The sequence below is a fragment of the Piliocolobus tephrosceles genome, chromosome 10 (genome assembly GCF_002776525.5).
Source record: "Piliocolobus tephrosceles isolate RC106 chromosome 10, ASM277652v3, whole genome shotgun sequence".
Lineage (NCBI taxonomy): Eukaryota > Metazoa > Chordata > Mammalia > Primates > Cercopithecidae > Piliocolobus > Piliocolobus tephrosceles.
The window spans coordinates 62,268,704-62,285,412 of record NC_045443.1 but is presented as its reverse complement, the minus strand read 5'-3'; the positions used below and the strand labels follow the sequence as shown (position 1 = coordinate 62,285,412).

Below are 16,709 nucleotides of genomic sequence, written 5' to 3'. Positions count from 1 at the left end.
AAACTTTCTTTCTCCTCCAACTCTCACAGAACACAATCCATCGCTCTGATTCCCTAAACTTAAACCAATAGTATATTAGTGCTAAAATAGGATGTGGTTTTAAATAGGCTTCTGTGGGCTAGCCCAGGAACTTAAAACCAGTGTAGTAAAACATGCTCCAAGTTCAAACAACTGTTTTACACACAATCTGGAAGACAACATATTCAAAAATCAGGGACTGCCTATTTTTCCTTTTGAAATGAAAAAGCTTGTCTTTGTGAGAAAACATTCTCTAGGAATCCAAATGTAATTCAAAGAAATTATTCAAATTAAATAGAACAAGGTGCTAAATATTAATCCACTATATAACATCCTGTAAAATAACTGAAAAAATATTTACAATTCAAAGAGCATGATAAGAACTTCTCAATTCTTTCTCAGAATGAAGTACTGAAACCCTTAGAAAACTTCTCCATCCAGACATAAGTTTTACTAGACATTAGTTTTCACTTTTGCCAATACGAGCTGAGTTTTCCCTTATCTGCCGCCATGGTCCTGTAATAGACTCAAAGAGCCATCTCTCCATTCTACATGTTTAAAGAATTGTAGAAAGTGGTTTAATGAATGGGAAATGGGGAATGAGTATAAAGGAACATTCTCAGTAAGGAATATGAGTAAGGACTTAGAAGACATCACTTCTACTCTAAGCTAAGACATCCTTTGTTCCTAAAAATAAGGAGAGATTAAATCATAAGTCACTGGCTGAGCAGTGCCAGAACTATATAGCTCACTCACCTACCTGCCCAAACCCTAAGTGGCAGTGCTTTAAAACAACGCAACAGGAACAGAAAACAGGACAGGGGTTTTAGGGTCAGATTTAGCTTTAAATCCTGCTCCTCTACAGACTACCTGTTTAATCTTAGGCAAATTAATATCTCCATACTTCACTGTCTATGTCTAAAATGGTAACAAAACTGACATCGTAGAGTCATTACAAAGATCTACTGAAAATACTATAGAGAACACTACGTACGGCACATTACAAGCATTCAAAAATTGACAGTCATCAGGTCTCATTAAACCAATAATGTAACTCCATAACTCAGAGCGGTCCAGACTTGCCTAGTCTGAATCGAGATACACCATGAGTGCAAAATACATATCGGATTCTAAAGCCTTAATTCAAAAAAGAGCATAAAATATTTCATCAATAACTTCTGTATTGATTATAAAACAGTATGTACAATGGTTAGTGGATGAGCTTTCACGTCATGTTGCTAAGGTTTTTACCCAACGATATAACTCCATAACTCCTCTCCCTGCCCTATAAACTTGGAAAAAGTGATTAACCTAATCCTCAGATTCCTCATTAATGATGGAAAATTAATGATGTCAAAATAATATTCTAGGTATACCAGATTAAATAAAATTAAATAAAATCAATTATTCAAATTAATTTCAACTTTTTTATGTTTTAATGTGGCTACTGTGTCTGGACGGTTCTGGTCTAAACCATCACCAATAACAGTTTCAAATGCAAAATGGGATGGAAATTTCATTATGTGCTTCATATGACTTATCTAAGAGACTGAAGATCCTAATGTACTTTAAATACTTTCTAATTTAAGTAGTATTAATATTCACCTATTGCGCATTCATGGGGACACACGTCATCTTCCCACTTTGATAATAACAGTACTCACGATATCTTACAAACTAGCTGAAGAACAGCATGTGACAAGTCACCCTTCTGTACCAACTGTATGCATTATCTGTTCTTCACATAATATTAACAGAATCTTACTTTAAGACCCATCCTCATTCTTAAAAAATGTTTTTCTGTCTCAAATTCAGTACTACACTTTCGATTAAAGCAATGTATCCCATCTCTGACTTTCCTATCAGCAAATCTACCTTTTAGAGATCAGCAAGGCTACAATCCAGTTTCAAGTTGTGTCATCACCTGTTTAATATAGCTGCCAAAAAAAAAAAAACACATTATTTTTCAGTCCTGGAGATAACGAAGGCACTAATTATGTAATGTGAAAAGATAACTCCCTTTTATTTGCTCAAACGGCTTGAGAGAAAGGTTTAAAAATACTGATAAGGACTATAAATTTAGCCAACTCTATTACTTATTAACATTACTGACAGGACATGTCATAGTGCTGAACATGTGTTAAACTACTATACATGTTAAGTCCTAACTTATAATATTAAAATTACAGTTATGTATCACTCCAAATTTCTCCAAAGCATTTCTACAGACATTATCACAGCAGTTCCCTACAAAAATCACTGGCTGGAAGTAAAGTTGATTTTACCATACCCTCATTTAACAGACACAAAAAACAAGGCCCAGAGGTTATATGTATCTTCTTGCCCAAATAAAGCTTGTAGCTAACAATAAGATAAAGTATAAAAAAATTCTACTGCTGCCTGGTAGTTAACACTGTGAACTCTAAAGTTAGATCTTCGGTTCAAATGCTGGCTCCAACACGCAGTAGCTGTGGGACCTTGGACAAATCACTTGTAATCTTATTCCCTCTATCTTTCCATTTTCTCACAGACATAGTATGAGTAGTTACCCGCATGAAAATTAAAATAAAATGCTCACACACATTGAAAATTCTCAATAAATGTTTGCTCTTATCACCTAAGGCTTTAAAATCTGAAAGAAGGGACATTTAGAGACGAAACTTTAAAAAAACCAAAATAACACTTCTGTCAAAAGGATAAGAATATTTCTAGAACATCTTGAACCATAATCATAAATGTTCAGATTTTATAACATTTTCATTTTTGGCAAATTCATTCTTCATGTCTCTTCCTTTTTTTAAAAATTACTCCTAAAAACCTGCAAGAAATAATAAAACCTACATTTATTAAAATTGTGTGGTTTTAAAGGTAGAATTCCCAATTGAGAAAATGGTAATACAGAAAAGGTAAAAGGAGTGATCAAAACACATTACTTCAATTATCCAACTATTTATTTTGTGTATATATCCACTGTGGTAAGCTTTACCAGATGGTATACTCCAATTTACAGAAACTAATTTTTAAAGTATGTTTCTCAAGTCACAATATATAAAAATCTGATACATTGTTGCATGGTAACAAAATCCCAATTCTGAAGGCTAGCTAGTGCAGAAATATTTACGAGAAAGGAGAGAATGCCAGCCAAAGCGTGGGGAGAGTGTCACTCCTATAGTTCTAAAAAGTATGATATATACTTATCTTCTGGTATTACCTGGTACATAGTATAGGTGCTCAATAAATAATCTGAGTGAATGGGTGATTGAATGAATAAATGAGTAGGAGAAACTTAATGTTTCTTCAAATGAACTAAATCAAACAAGAAAGCATTTGTGATCCCATGGGAGATACACTTATAAACCAAGGAAGTCATTAATGAGGCTGACCAAGGTTCCAAGTCATAGCTCAGAGGCTAGAAGAAGTAGATATTCCAAGATTCCCCTAACCTGCTAATTAATTTCAACAATCCTCTTCATATGCTTTGAAAATTTTACCTTGGTGAACTCCTACAGAGCAAAAGCATCCTTTGTAAGTATTGCATGCTTTCAAGAATTAACCATAGTGAGCAAATTGTGTGCGTGTGTGTACATACTCAGATATATATGAGCTAACTGAAAAACAAAATTAATTTTCTGCTATGTGCTAAAATACCCATTTGCTACTAAAGGGTTTTTTCTATTCATGTCACATTCAGGGCAGGACAGCAATTGCTGGTGCATACTTACTACCCAATTAGTTCAGAGCTGAACTAAACTCTTGCATAGTTTTATAACCAAGCCTTGTTTTTAAACTTTAGCTTGTCATTTGATAGTAACATAGCTGTAAAGATGAATTCAGAAGTCATCTTGCAAAAGCATTTTAAGTAAACAGGTGTACAAAAGCACAAAGCAATAAATCTGCCACCCAGGAAAAATTAAGTGGTATAATTTTAAACTATACCTCGAAATAAAAGAAAATGAAGACATATGAAAAGTAATTCATGATGGCTTCCATATGATAGATGCATTATTCTATTTTTAGAGATTACCTGTTACAATAATTTTGATAACCTTTTTGAAGAGCTAATTTCCTTAGAAATATATTTTTTAAATAATGACATTAAACGTGCAAAATAAATTATTACAACCTAACTTTTTCTTCCTGATCAACTCTTGTTTAAAAAAATTTTGGTAGTATTGTTAATAAAGAATATTATTAACTATATATATGATATAATATATAAACTGATGCAGTTTAAACCATAGATTATTAAAACAGTGAAATCCAAAGGTTACTACTCAAATATACTGCTACTGGTTCACTTTAAAATCTATGTTAAAGCCGGGCACTGTGGCGCACACCTGTAATCCCAGCACTTTGAAAGGCCAAGGCGGGTGGATGACCTGAGGTCAGCAGTTTAAGACCAGCCTGGCCAACATGGTGAAACCTCATCTCTACTAAAAAATACAAAAATTAGCTGGGCGTGGTCCCATGTGCCTGTAATCCCAGACACTTGGGAGGTGGAAGCAGGAAAATCACTTGAACCTGGGTGGTGGAGGCTGCAGTGAGCAGATACTGCACCACTGCACTCCAGCCTGGGCGACAGAGCGAAATCCTGTCTCCAAAAAAATAAAAAATAAATAAAATCTATGTTAAAAATAAGTTCTAAATATGAAAATCAAAACCCAAAGTTATAAGCATATAACTGTCATAACAATTTCCACAATTAGTATTAAGCTATGTTCCCAAATTAAATGGCAGCAATTTTTAGTTTATAATCAATACAAGATTAAAATATATTTTTAAAAAAACATTACTTTAAGTTCTGGGACACATGTGCAGGATGTGCAGGTTTGTTACACAGGTAAACATATGCCATGGCGGTTTGCCGCACCTATCAACCCATCACCTACGTATTAAGCCCAGCATGCATTAGCTATTTGTCCTGATATTCTCCCCACCCTTAGAATATATCTTTATTCTAATTTAGATTATATCATTAGTAAGAAAATTTTCACAAAGAAGTTAGCAGTACTTACTTACTAACAAGTATATTTTGGAGGAGAGTTCCAACAGTTTAAGGTGTCTTTCTCTTTTAAACAACTTTCAAACTATATAATTATCTTTGCACTGAGGATAAAAATTTCCTTTTATTTATATAACATATTTTTCAGATAGGCAAAGTTAATACTGAATAACCAATGAGCAAGGAGAAGCAAGCTTTAAGAACTTCCCAACTCTTAGGAATCATGAAAACAATTTTTTAAAGTGTCCCTGAAATTATCAAACATATCCTTTCCATTAAAACGAATATGAGTATAAAAGGAAAATACAAAGTTTATTTAAAAGGAGCAAAAAAGGGGGAACAAATGTACGAAAAGGTCTTTATATCCTAAAAATGAACAATGGAAAGAACAAGTTGTAAGTGGTAATACAAATCAAAAGATCACTTTCCCTACCAGTTTTGAGACTGTGCAAATATTTTAAAAATTAGAAACAGTTTTCATATTGTATTATTGCTCTATGTATTACATATTATAGTATGTATTACAGCAGATGCCCCCTCCCCTTTAATTAATCTAAAACCTTAAGGATAAAAAGTTCCATGTGATTCATAATTGTTGAATGAATACCACTTTTCCTAAAGTTGTTAGGTTTCATAGATTATTCCTGGCACGCACTTCTAGGATTTTATGAATCTATACTCTTCACAGTTTTCTAATAACAATAATAGTAGAGAACATATATCAAGTCCTTATTTATACATATTAAAAGGCAATCTAGAAGAACAGTTAAGAGCCGCTGAGTTCAACTACTGCTGCTTCACTTACTAGCTACAAGACCCTAGGTGAGTTACTTCTCAGTTATTTCTCCATTTACTTATAAAATGGGATAAGTACCTACCTTATAAGGATTAAATAATAATTGTTTAGCTCAGTGCCTGACACACAGTTAATGCTACATAAAGGTTAGTTATTATCATTACTATGTGCCATGTATGAGTTTTACTTTACACACATTACTTCATTAATTCTCATTTAACCTATTTTCCAGATGAGGATATTGAAGTTTACAACAGCTAAGCAACTTGCCTTAGTAAAAAAAAAATCTAGCAAGTGGAAGGGCCAATACTGATGCCCAGGTTCTCTGATAGCTATACCAATGTATCCTCAAACTAGTTTCCATGGATATATCTGTAGAGATTCACAAGTTTTTCCTTTGATTATTTTTAATTTTAAATCATTCTAGGGATAATTTTCAAATGAAAAACATTTTCATAGAGTAGACTTTAATTTCTGAAATCATCAAACTGGTGTATGCAAATCCCTGGCATTCATGGGAATATTCTCATAGATCTAGGATTTTTTTTTTTTTTTTTACAAAGTAGTCAACTCGTAGAACTTCAAACATAACACGGAGCTTTCATTCTTCAAGAATGGGAGAATAGGCCAGCCGCTATGGCTGACACCTGTAATCCCAGCACTTTAGGAGGCGAAGGTGAGAGGATCGCTTGAGCCCAGGAGTTCAAGACCAGCCGGGACAACAAAGTGAGACCCTATCTCAACAAAAAATACAAAAAATTAGCCAAGTGTGGTGGTGCAGATCTATAGTCCCAGCTACTCGGGAGGCTGAGCTGTGAGGATTGCTTGAGTCCTGGCAGGTTGAGGCTGCAGTGACCCATGATCACACCACTGCAATCCAACCTGGGTGACACAGCAAGATCCTATCTCATGTTGGGAAAAAAAAAAAGGAACGAGAGCAACAACTATTTTTCAAAATGCTTATTCCCCATATTCATTTTAGATACCAAGTTTGGTTGGGACCTTTTGGCTAGTCTACTTTAAAAAGTAAAAATATTTTTTAAATGACAATGACATAAAACATCTTACCTCTTTGTAACAACTGGTCTTGGTTTTAAAGAAAAAAAAACACATTAAAAGAACAAACATTTTAAAAGTATTCCTTTAGTAAACAGTACTAGTACTCACATTCAGCACCAGTCTCTCATCTTCACTCCAATTCTGTATCTACAAGAGCCTACAAGAATTTTTCACTTGAACAACTCAAATAATAAGTCCTAAGTAAACTCATTTTCCCTAGACCACTTTTCCCCAAACAAGAGCCCTCTTCAACATCTCTAATTCCTCCAATGACATTACCATTCTCACAGTCATCCAGGTTCATGGCCAGAATAATCTTTGACTCCTATCTCTACTTTATTCTCTATATTCAAAACCGTATGTCTTTCTTCAAATGAATTATGTCGTTCAGAGGCCCAACTCCATTCCCACTTATCAACCTCCTTCAGGTTTCATCACCCTACTCCCTCCAACCCTCCACTCTATTTCCCTCCAACCCTATCACTATCTACACCATCACCTGTTTATCCTTCTTAAAAGACCAATTCGATCATGCTTGTCCTCTGCTTTATAACCCCTATGAATTCCATTACTCAACCTACAGAATAAAATCCAAATGTTGAATTTAGAGTTTCTGATCATGTAAGATCGATCATTTGAGAATTTACAGTGTATTCTCCCCTTTTATACAAGTATGTCACCACATAATATCCCGTATGTTTCTTAGTCGTTTCCTATTACTGTCATTAGTGGTATGGAAGCTTCTACAGAAATAAGATTTCTTTTATATATCCTTACCAGACACTAAGTAGATAACCAATTACTGAGTTAGATATTATGAGTTAACAGTGCATATATAATGAGTACCTGGTATGTGATCATTTATTCAACAGATATTTGCTAAATAATGAATCTGTGCTGAAGATACTAATGTGACTTCCATCTACTAAGAGATTTCCATGTGCCAGACAACACTAGTTTAGATGCATTATCTCACTTAATACAAGCCATCCTGAGACAGTATTATCAATCTCATTTTTAGTATGAGGCAATTATATCTCTAGTATAGTCTACTTTAAAAAGTAGAGCCAAAATCAGAACTGAGTAAAAAGTCTGTACTCTTTAACACTGTATTCTACTCCTATAGAAAGATTACTCTAAAGAGAGGAGCTGTAATCTATTTGGCATGATGAACACACAAATATAATACTTTGTCCTAAATACTATGAAGGATGCATTAATGTCTTATTTGAGCACAAAATGATGGGCCAAACTCTAGGGTAAAAAGACAGAGAGTCAGAGATGTCTGGAGATGACATATTTAAGAATGAATCACAGTTACACAATAAAGAAACAACATTCCCAAAAAAGGGGATAACCTGTGCAAAGGTAGAAAAGCACAAATTTCATGACTTACTCAGAGAACAGCAAGTAGTTCCATTTTCTAGAAAGTAAGTGTGATAAGGGGGACTGGTAGAAAGGGCAAGTATAGTCAGATCTTGAACAGTTTAGCCAAGGAGTTTAGATTTTGGCCAATAACTAAGAGAAAGCCATTGTGTAATTTTAAACAAGAGGTGATGATCACATTTGTGCTTTAGAACTACTGCTCTGTACTGACAAACGGAATGGAAGAGGTACAGCCTAGAAGCAGGGACACCATTTTAGGTTACTGAAAGAGTTCAGCCAAGATACTAACCTAGAATAGCGACGAGGAACAGAAAAAGACTGACTCAAAAGATACATAGGAAACAGAACTACAGAACTTGGTAACCAATTAGGTTGGGGGTTTGGAGGAAGGTGAGGGAAAGGAAAGAATCTAGGTAAATCCAAGGTTTCTCTCTTGAGCTCTGTCTGGGTGGATGGAAGCACCATTAACTAAAACACGGAAGAGGAGCAAAAACAAGATAAATATAAGGAAAATGTCAGATGGTATTGGTACATACTTCTAGTATACCCAAAACATGTCTAGTAAACAAATAGGTATACCTAGATCTCAGGAGAAATCCAAGGTAAAAATACAAAACTGGAAGATAATGGCCAGGAGAGTGAATGAAACTTCCTAGAGAAATGTGTAAAATAGGAGACAGCCAAAGATCAAGCTGTGGAGACCACCAATATTTAGAACAGGCAGACAGGAGTATGAAAACAGAGAGTAGTGATACAGAAGCTTAGAAAGGAGAAAGTTTCACGAAGGGAGTTGTCAATGCACTAAATATACCAAAGAAATGAGGATTTGGAAACTGAGTAACTGGTTACTCGAAGATGAGAGGTAGCAGAGGAATGGCTGGTAAAGAAAGCTAAACTAGACAGGGTTGAGTGAATGGCAGGGAAGAAAACAGAGGTAGAAAGTTTGAGAAGAGAGTAACAACTAGAGAAGAAAAGAGCATTGAAGAGCAACATTTTTAGAATGATAGAGATTTTAGCATTTTTATAGGATGAGAAAGGGACTAGTGGAAAATGAGATTTTAAAGTTATACCTCTGTACCTAAAATTAGTATATGGAAAAGTTACCCATAATACAATGTTAAGTGAAAAAACAAGTTGCAGAATATGTATGCTATAATGTCACTTAAAATTCTGACTCCTTTCAACGTCCCTCAAGGTGTTTAGGTCTTTACGATCTGGCCCATACCTACCTCTAACTTCACGGCATGCCATTTTCCCCTTCATTCATTATGTCCCAGCAACACTGGCCATTCTTTTTGGTCCTTCAACACACAAGCCTGTTCTTGCCTCAGGAATTCTGCACTTGCTGGTACTTCTGCCAGAATGCTCTTCTCCTGATCAAAGGCTAGTTCCTTCAAGTCATTCATATCTCAGTTCAAACATCCTCAGTTCAACCAAAAGAGGTCTGCCTACCTTTATGTAATATTGCATATCTCTTCACCTCAGCCCCAAAAAGTTACCAGCAATACCTTGTGTTAGCAACTACCATTATCTGAAATTCTTATTTACTTGTCCATTCCCCTCCTATAAGTGTAAGCTCTGTAACAGAGATTTCATCTTCCACATATGCAACATATTGTTCGTCACATATCCCTGCTGCTTAAAATAGTACCGGGCACATAGTAGACACTCTGTTTTTGAATGAAAATCTGTACATACACACATATACACACACACACAGATGTATTTACATGAAAAATATTAAAGAAGGTCAGAAAGGATCTAATACTTGAACTTATTTATATGGGGGCAGCATGAGGCTAGGAAGGGAGGCATACAATAACCATTCACTGTTTCCTTCATCTCTATTCAAACTTTCTGCAGAAGTCATGTCTTTTGTAACTGAAAAAAAAAAATTAATAATGATCATATGAGCCTAGGACAGTCAATCTACTCTGCTTCTCTATTTTCGTTTGGTGGGCTATAATGATCTAATCGCCTGTGGAACAAGTGACTACTCTGACTGCAGGTTGATCCTTGAGTTGTTTTGGTATGGCAGTTCAAAGTTAGAATCTTAAACCTTGGAGTTGGAAAGAGCTTAGGGATCATCTAATCCAACCCCCTAGTTTTATAGATGAGGAAGAAGAGACTTATAGCAATTAATAAAAAATAGGATATTGATGAAAAAGTTTCAAAGACTATATGATTAAGAACAATTTAAAAGACTAATCTATTATATGTTATATGTAATTTAAAGAACCAATAAAAGCCTCCTAAAAGTTACTCTCACATATAACCTACAATCTTCTGGTGAAAACTATTGCTCAAAGTACAAGGATTTCCCTAAGCATACTATTTGACCAACGAACTCCACGGTTAAAGCATCATAATATAACAAAGGATATGGAATATGCATGTATGTGTGTGTGTGTGTGTGTGTATACATATATATAGAGAGAGTGAAAATATTATTCACTCTTGATACCCTAACACTGTTAGGTGTGCAGACTAACTAAAGTTAGGCACTTCTTTCCACAGGGTAGACATACAATATGTCAAGTATATCATACATTAAGGATTCATCATACTTTGATTCAAATTTCTGTATTAATTTCTATAATGTGTATTTAATGGGATAAAAACCAAATGTTAAACAGATAAGAAATGCAGTACTATATCATTTATAGAAATGTCTTAACTATTTCTCTCTCTAGTTTACCAGGAATACAACAAATTTTGTCTAAACTTCTGAATAATACCACCTTATGCTTAACACACTGTCTCACTTGACCCTCACAACCCCAGAGACAGCAGATATTGTTATTTCCATTTAGTTTATAAAATGAGGCTCAGAGATGAAGGAGCTTGACCACAGTCATTCAGACAAGTCCTAGAACCTAGATCCTCTACTTCTTAGCCATTGTTCTTTCCAACACCCAGATTACTTCACATTTACCATTTACTAAAATGTAAATATAATTTCCTTCCTTCCTTATCAGTGAAGGTGAAGAGTACCAAAATCCTAGCATTCCTATCCTATTCTACCTGAACTTTTAGTACATCACATTAGTCATTCATCTTAATACTGATGAGAAAGATGTGAAAGTCACCTTAACTGAGAATTGTGCTTATCAATAATTCTGTATGAAATCCTACCAAATAGTCAATTACTTTTTTTTTTTTTTTTGAGATGGAGTCTTGCTCAGTAGCCCAGGCTGGAGTGCAGTGGCGCGATCGCCCACCACCACACCCGACTAATTTTTTTTTGTATTTTTAGTAGAGACGGGGTTTCACCATGTTAGCCAGGATGGTCTCGATCTCCTGACCTCACGATCCACCCGCCTCGGCCTCCCAGAGTGCTGGGATTACAAGCGTGAGCCACCACGCACAGCCGTCAATTACTTTCTTAATCATAATAAAGGTATCCACTTATTTAGAAAGCTCTCTACAAACAATACCCAAAACAGTGTTAAAATGGTCTTTATAGTTGGAAATAAAATCTGAAACCAAATCTTAGCCCTACTACTAACTGTTCAACACTCGGTGCATTTCTTAACTTAGTATCATCCTCATCCAAAAAATGAGGATAATACCACCTGCTTTTGTGAGTTGCTGGGAAGATTAAATGGTACAATAGGTGTAAAACAATTAGCTCCTAGAAAATGGCCAGATCTGCTAACATGGTGAAACTCCATCTCTAAAAAATACAAAAAAGAAACTAGCCAGGCCTGGTGGCATGCGCATGTAGTCCCAGCTACTAGGGAGGCAAAGGCAGGAAATCGCTTGAACCCAGGAGGTGGAGGCTGCAGTGACCAGAGATCATGCCACTGCACTCCAGCCTGGTGACAGAGTAAGACTGTCTCAAAAAAAAAAAGAAAAAGGCCAGATCTTATAGCTGTTAGAGACACAGATGCAGATAGCTACTGCTGATAGGTAATGTCATTTAATTTATGTTAACTTTTACTAGTTTAACTTCTAGTGTGCCCTTATTTTTTTTCTCCCAAATATTTGGGGCAGGACACAATACACTCATGCTCCCAGGGAACAAATTAAAGTGAGAGCTGAATTTCATTCTTGTTCCAACCCCTGTAATTAAGCAATAAAGTAATAATCTATTATTTGACTGTCTTGGAATTGGCTATATCAAAGCTTACACTATTTTGACTCCTACTCTTTATCTGAGTTGGCTAAATGCATCGTTCATACTATTTCGAAATAAAACTAATAGGCCAACTTTATGAATACAAATAAAAATACGGTGAATTCATCTTGGGTGAAAAGAGTAGGAAGGCTTCAGGGGAAATGCAGAGAGAGACCTAACACTGAGAAATTATGTATTCAGAAGTCCATTTTGTACTAATTTACTTTCTCTTTTAATCTTCACAAACATCATTCTAGTCAATAGAGGCCTCATTTTATAGATTAGGAAAGTTCAGAAGCTTTAACTCTTACTCTCTCCCTTTTGCTCAAGATGCTTAACCACTTTAACCTACAAGAAGGCTCTCTTGCTCAACTCAAGGCCTTTCCTCTTACAATCTCTACTCAGAATGGTCTCCTGTTTCTCAACAAGGCTATCTCCTTCTGCTTCAGGTCTCACCTCAAACAGTACCTCCTCCGTTCAATCTAAAGCAGTGTACACCTACGTCAGTGTAGTGTGGTAAGTTTTTTTTAAAAAGGAAAAAAAATAAAGTTGTGTACTTCAATTACTCATCTTCATTTCCTTCACAGAACACAAAATGGTCTGTATTCATCTTCTTTTTGTGTTTAAGGGCAGAAATACTTTGATAATGACAATAAACACACCTACCTACAGTCATTTAGCAAGTAAATAACAGGACCTGGAAACCAATCCAAGGAAATCTGACTGCAAGCTCCTGCACTGCCCTACCACTACTTTTTGTACAGATGACAGGGAAAGTGCTTTGGGCTGGGAAATAAATTAAGAGGTGTGCCTTGCTGCTTTTTTATATTCATTCACTATTAAGAAATTATACATATAGTTAACACCACAAAATATTTAATCCGAATTTATGCATACAGTTAATACTACAAATAATTGGAATTTCAAGAGCCATTACATTGCCTACTAGAATCACAACTCAATTTGAAAAAACACTACATTTATAATGTGCCTTATCCTAATACTTCAAAGTTGAGTGATTGGCATCTGCGCAAACAGTTATTTAGGGCTAAAAGAAAACTGTCACATATGCAAATGAGTTTTACTAACAAGTTTATAATATTCTTTTAAAAATTGTTTTGAATTTCACAATATATCATGCAGAAAACTTAACACCAGTCATATGATATCATTTCGATAATGGTGTTCTTTCTTAAAGAAAGATGACACATGCACTGACTTGCGTTTTTGCTGTTAAACCATATTCTTGCAGGTAAGTCAGTTCATGTAAAACGCTACGAGCGGCTAAAGCGGACCACTGACATCATTCCCTTTGTTACCTTACCCACAGGATTTAATACTTACTGCTGAGTTCTCCATCCTCAGATACTCCTGTCCCTCTCATTCCTAGGTAAGTCAGTCCCAGTATTAGGAAAAATAAGCAGGCAGCAGTTAAGAGAAACATCGACAAGTAGTGGGCACTGAAACTCCCTGTGGGGGACACCTCCTCCCGTTTAAATTGCTGGAGAAGTTCCTCTTCGGGTTCGGAAAGCTTCGGTTTGTTGTATGTGTTTTTCAGGTAGGTATGATTGGAGCCCGTATGATTGGCGTGGTTGATCCTGAGTGAACTGGAGGCGGCCACCGCCGCACTGGGAGGGAGGCTGTTAGAATAAATCCTGGGAGAGTCCACATTGAAGGCCCCACCGCCAATATGATTATTGGTTTTCAGAAGGGAGCCTGTTGACGAATCCAAGGTTGAGTCCATGTCAGTAAGTGGCGGGGGCAGGAGGGGGGTCAGTTTCTTAGCGTTAACACGGTATCTAGGAAGCGGGCTGGAGTCCACTTGATCACACCCTCCTCCCTGCTCCGCCGCCGCTGCCTCTTCGAGGTTTCGGCTCCTGTCTAGACTCCCGGCAGCCGCCGCCCTGTCATTCATCGCGAGTCCTCCCCCTCCCTGAACTGAAGTCTCCAGCCTGCCGCCGGCCGATTTAGCAGTCAGCGGGGAGAGAGGCTTACTATGGGTTCGTCTGGGCCGATGCCGGGAAAGGGAGTCGTCCTTTAATACCTGTCTGCTGGAGGCCACGTCGTCGTCGTCCTCTTCTTCTGAGTCCGAATAGTTTTCCCGGCAGCTGTAGGGGACAAGCCGGCTGCCATTCACGGTCCGGCTCGCCCAGAGCGGCTCCTCGGCCTCCAGGTCCCTCTCCTCACCGTCCTCTCCCTCCCCTTCCTCGTCCTCCACTGCTCCATCTTTCCCCGGCGGGGTCTGCAGGTCGGGGCCCGCCGGCCTCCTGGCCCCCCACCACGAGTGGGGCTTCCTTCGCTCGGCAGAGTTGCTGTTAGTCACCTCGCTGGCGGCCAGGGGCGCCGGCGGCGCTTTGAGCCCGCGGTACTGGAGCGAAGCCCGGTCTTTCCTCCCGCCGCCGCCGGCCTGGTCCCGGGGACTGGCCTCCACGTCCGACTCGTCCGAGCTGAAGCCCAGCAGCACTTTGCTGCCAGCCGTGGGGGCGGCGGAGGCGCCCCCGGGCCCTCCCAGGAGGTTCTCCGAGCCGGAGGCCGAGATTCGGCACAGGCCCCCAGGAGTCCGTAAGTAGGAGAGGTCGCCCGAGACTGGCCGGACCCCCATCCCCGCGGCTGCTGCCGCCGCTGGTCCCGCGGCTACGACCGTGGCGGCTGCCGTGTTATTGTTATTACTGTTCCGCGTCTTGTTGCCGCGGCCCCCGGACCGGTGCTGTTGCTGCTCTTCCTCTCGAAGCTTCTTCAGCTTCTTGAGGTAGACCGGGCGGGTGCTCTCCGTCACTGGTCCGGGAGACAGGCCGTAACGGCGGAGCTGAGAGAAAAGCTCCTCATCCGAGAGCTGCTGAGGTGCCGAAGCCGCTGCCGCCGCCATTTTCTCTCCAGGGTGTTTTACAAGCTCCGCGCTACCGGAAGTGACGCGCCGCCCTAGACCCTGAACTAGACCGCGCTGCGTCGTCCTCCCAGCGCCGCGGGCGTCTCGGCCAATGGGAGGCGCGGGAGGAGCTCACCTGAGCGGGAAACAGCCACCTGAGCAGCGCGCGGCTCCCCCGGCGGAGACTGCTTCTACTCTCTCACCTTGAGGTGTCGGCGCATTCTCCCCCCTCCTCTCTGTCTCATCTCCAGCTGTTCTCCGCCCTGCCCTTCAAGTGCTGTTCCCAGGAGCTGTCTCTTACTAAACCACACCTTGACCTCTCCTTCCTAGGTTCCTGCCACCAGGCAGTAATAATTTAAATCTACCTTGAAGTTCATGGCATAAGTTTTCTTTACATCTGGATTCCCACTGCCAAGGAAGCCTAGACCTACTGAAAGAAATTCTGCCGGCCAGACTAGCTTGGCAGCTTTCCCATCTGACTTCAGGTTGTCTATTTTCGGTTCGTCTTTCGCTTGACTTACCAAAAAAAAAAAAAAAATTGACTTTCTCTCGCTGCTCTTTTTGAGAAGCCTCACCTCTCCCATTCTGAGAAGATACAGAGTACACCAATCACAATACAATTTTCTTCTAGCGTAATGGCTGTTCATTCATTAGTTAATTGTAAGATATTATCTTAGTTTTTCCGTTTTTGAAACCTAACGACTTCCCTACGTCAGCACTTTTGAAAGTAAAAGAGCTTATCTGCTTCATTTTAAGACTTTCAAAGACATAACACATGATCCTATTTATTTCCTTCTTAGCACCTTTCCAACCAATAGTTATTTATTAGTTATTAATAAATATTTGTATTTATTTTCAAAATTATTTATTGTCCTATCCTTTTGGACTATAATAAGCTCCATGTGTGGAGGAACCTTGCTTCTGTTACTCACGATACTAGTAGAAGCTCAATAAATATTTGTTGAATTAATTAAAGACTTGCAAACAAAGGATAGTATGAGATGAATATTTTGAAATAAGACTAGTGCCAGGTGAGGTGGAGAAACCTTCACACAAAGTCAAAAAAACAAGGATGAGACCTGGACACCCAACTCTCCCATGTACAGAATAGGAAATGAATCCCAGAGAGGTGAAATGCGCCCAGTGTGGTGAAGATCTTTTCCCATTTTCCCATTTCCCCAAACCCTGGCAGACAGACAATTCTTTACTACTTCAATCCTAGTAGCTACAAAATGCTACAATAATTTTTTGTTGTTGAATGAGCTATTTTACCTATTACATTACATTATACACCTGTACAGAAAAATGTTAGTCAAAAGCATAGGAACCGCCGGGTGCGGTGGCTCACCCCTGTAATCCCAGCACTTTGGGAGGCCCACGGGGGTCGGGGGGTGCGGATCACGAGGTCAGGAGTTTGAGACCAGCCTGGCTAACATGGTGAAACCCCGTTTCTACTAAAAAT

The 16,709-nt window shown here is 38.5% G+C and overlaps 1 protein-coding gene across 1 annotated transcript in view; it reads right to left on the bottom strand.

Moving 5' to 3' along the window:
- The window catches only part of LEMD3 (LEM domain containing 3), a 79,407-nt gene extending 64,160 nt beyond the window's left edge, over window positions 1-15,247 (bottom strand). Inside the window, exon 1 of the mRNA XM_023225121.1 lies at window positions 13,726-15,247. Coding sequence (XP_023080889.1) covers window positions 13,726-15,247 — 1,522 coding nt within the window. The remainder of the gene's footprint in view (window positions 1-13,725) is intronic.
- Window positions 15,248-16,709: the final 1,462 nt, after the last annotated feature.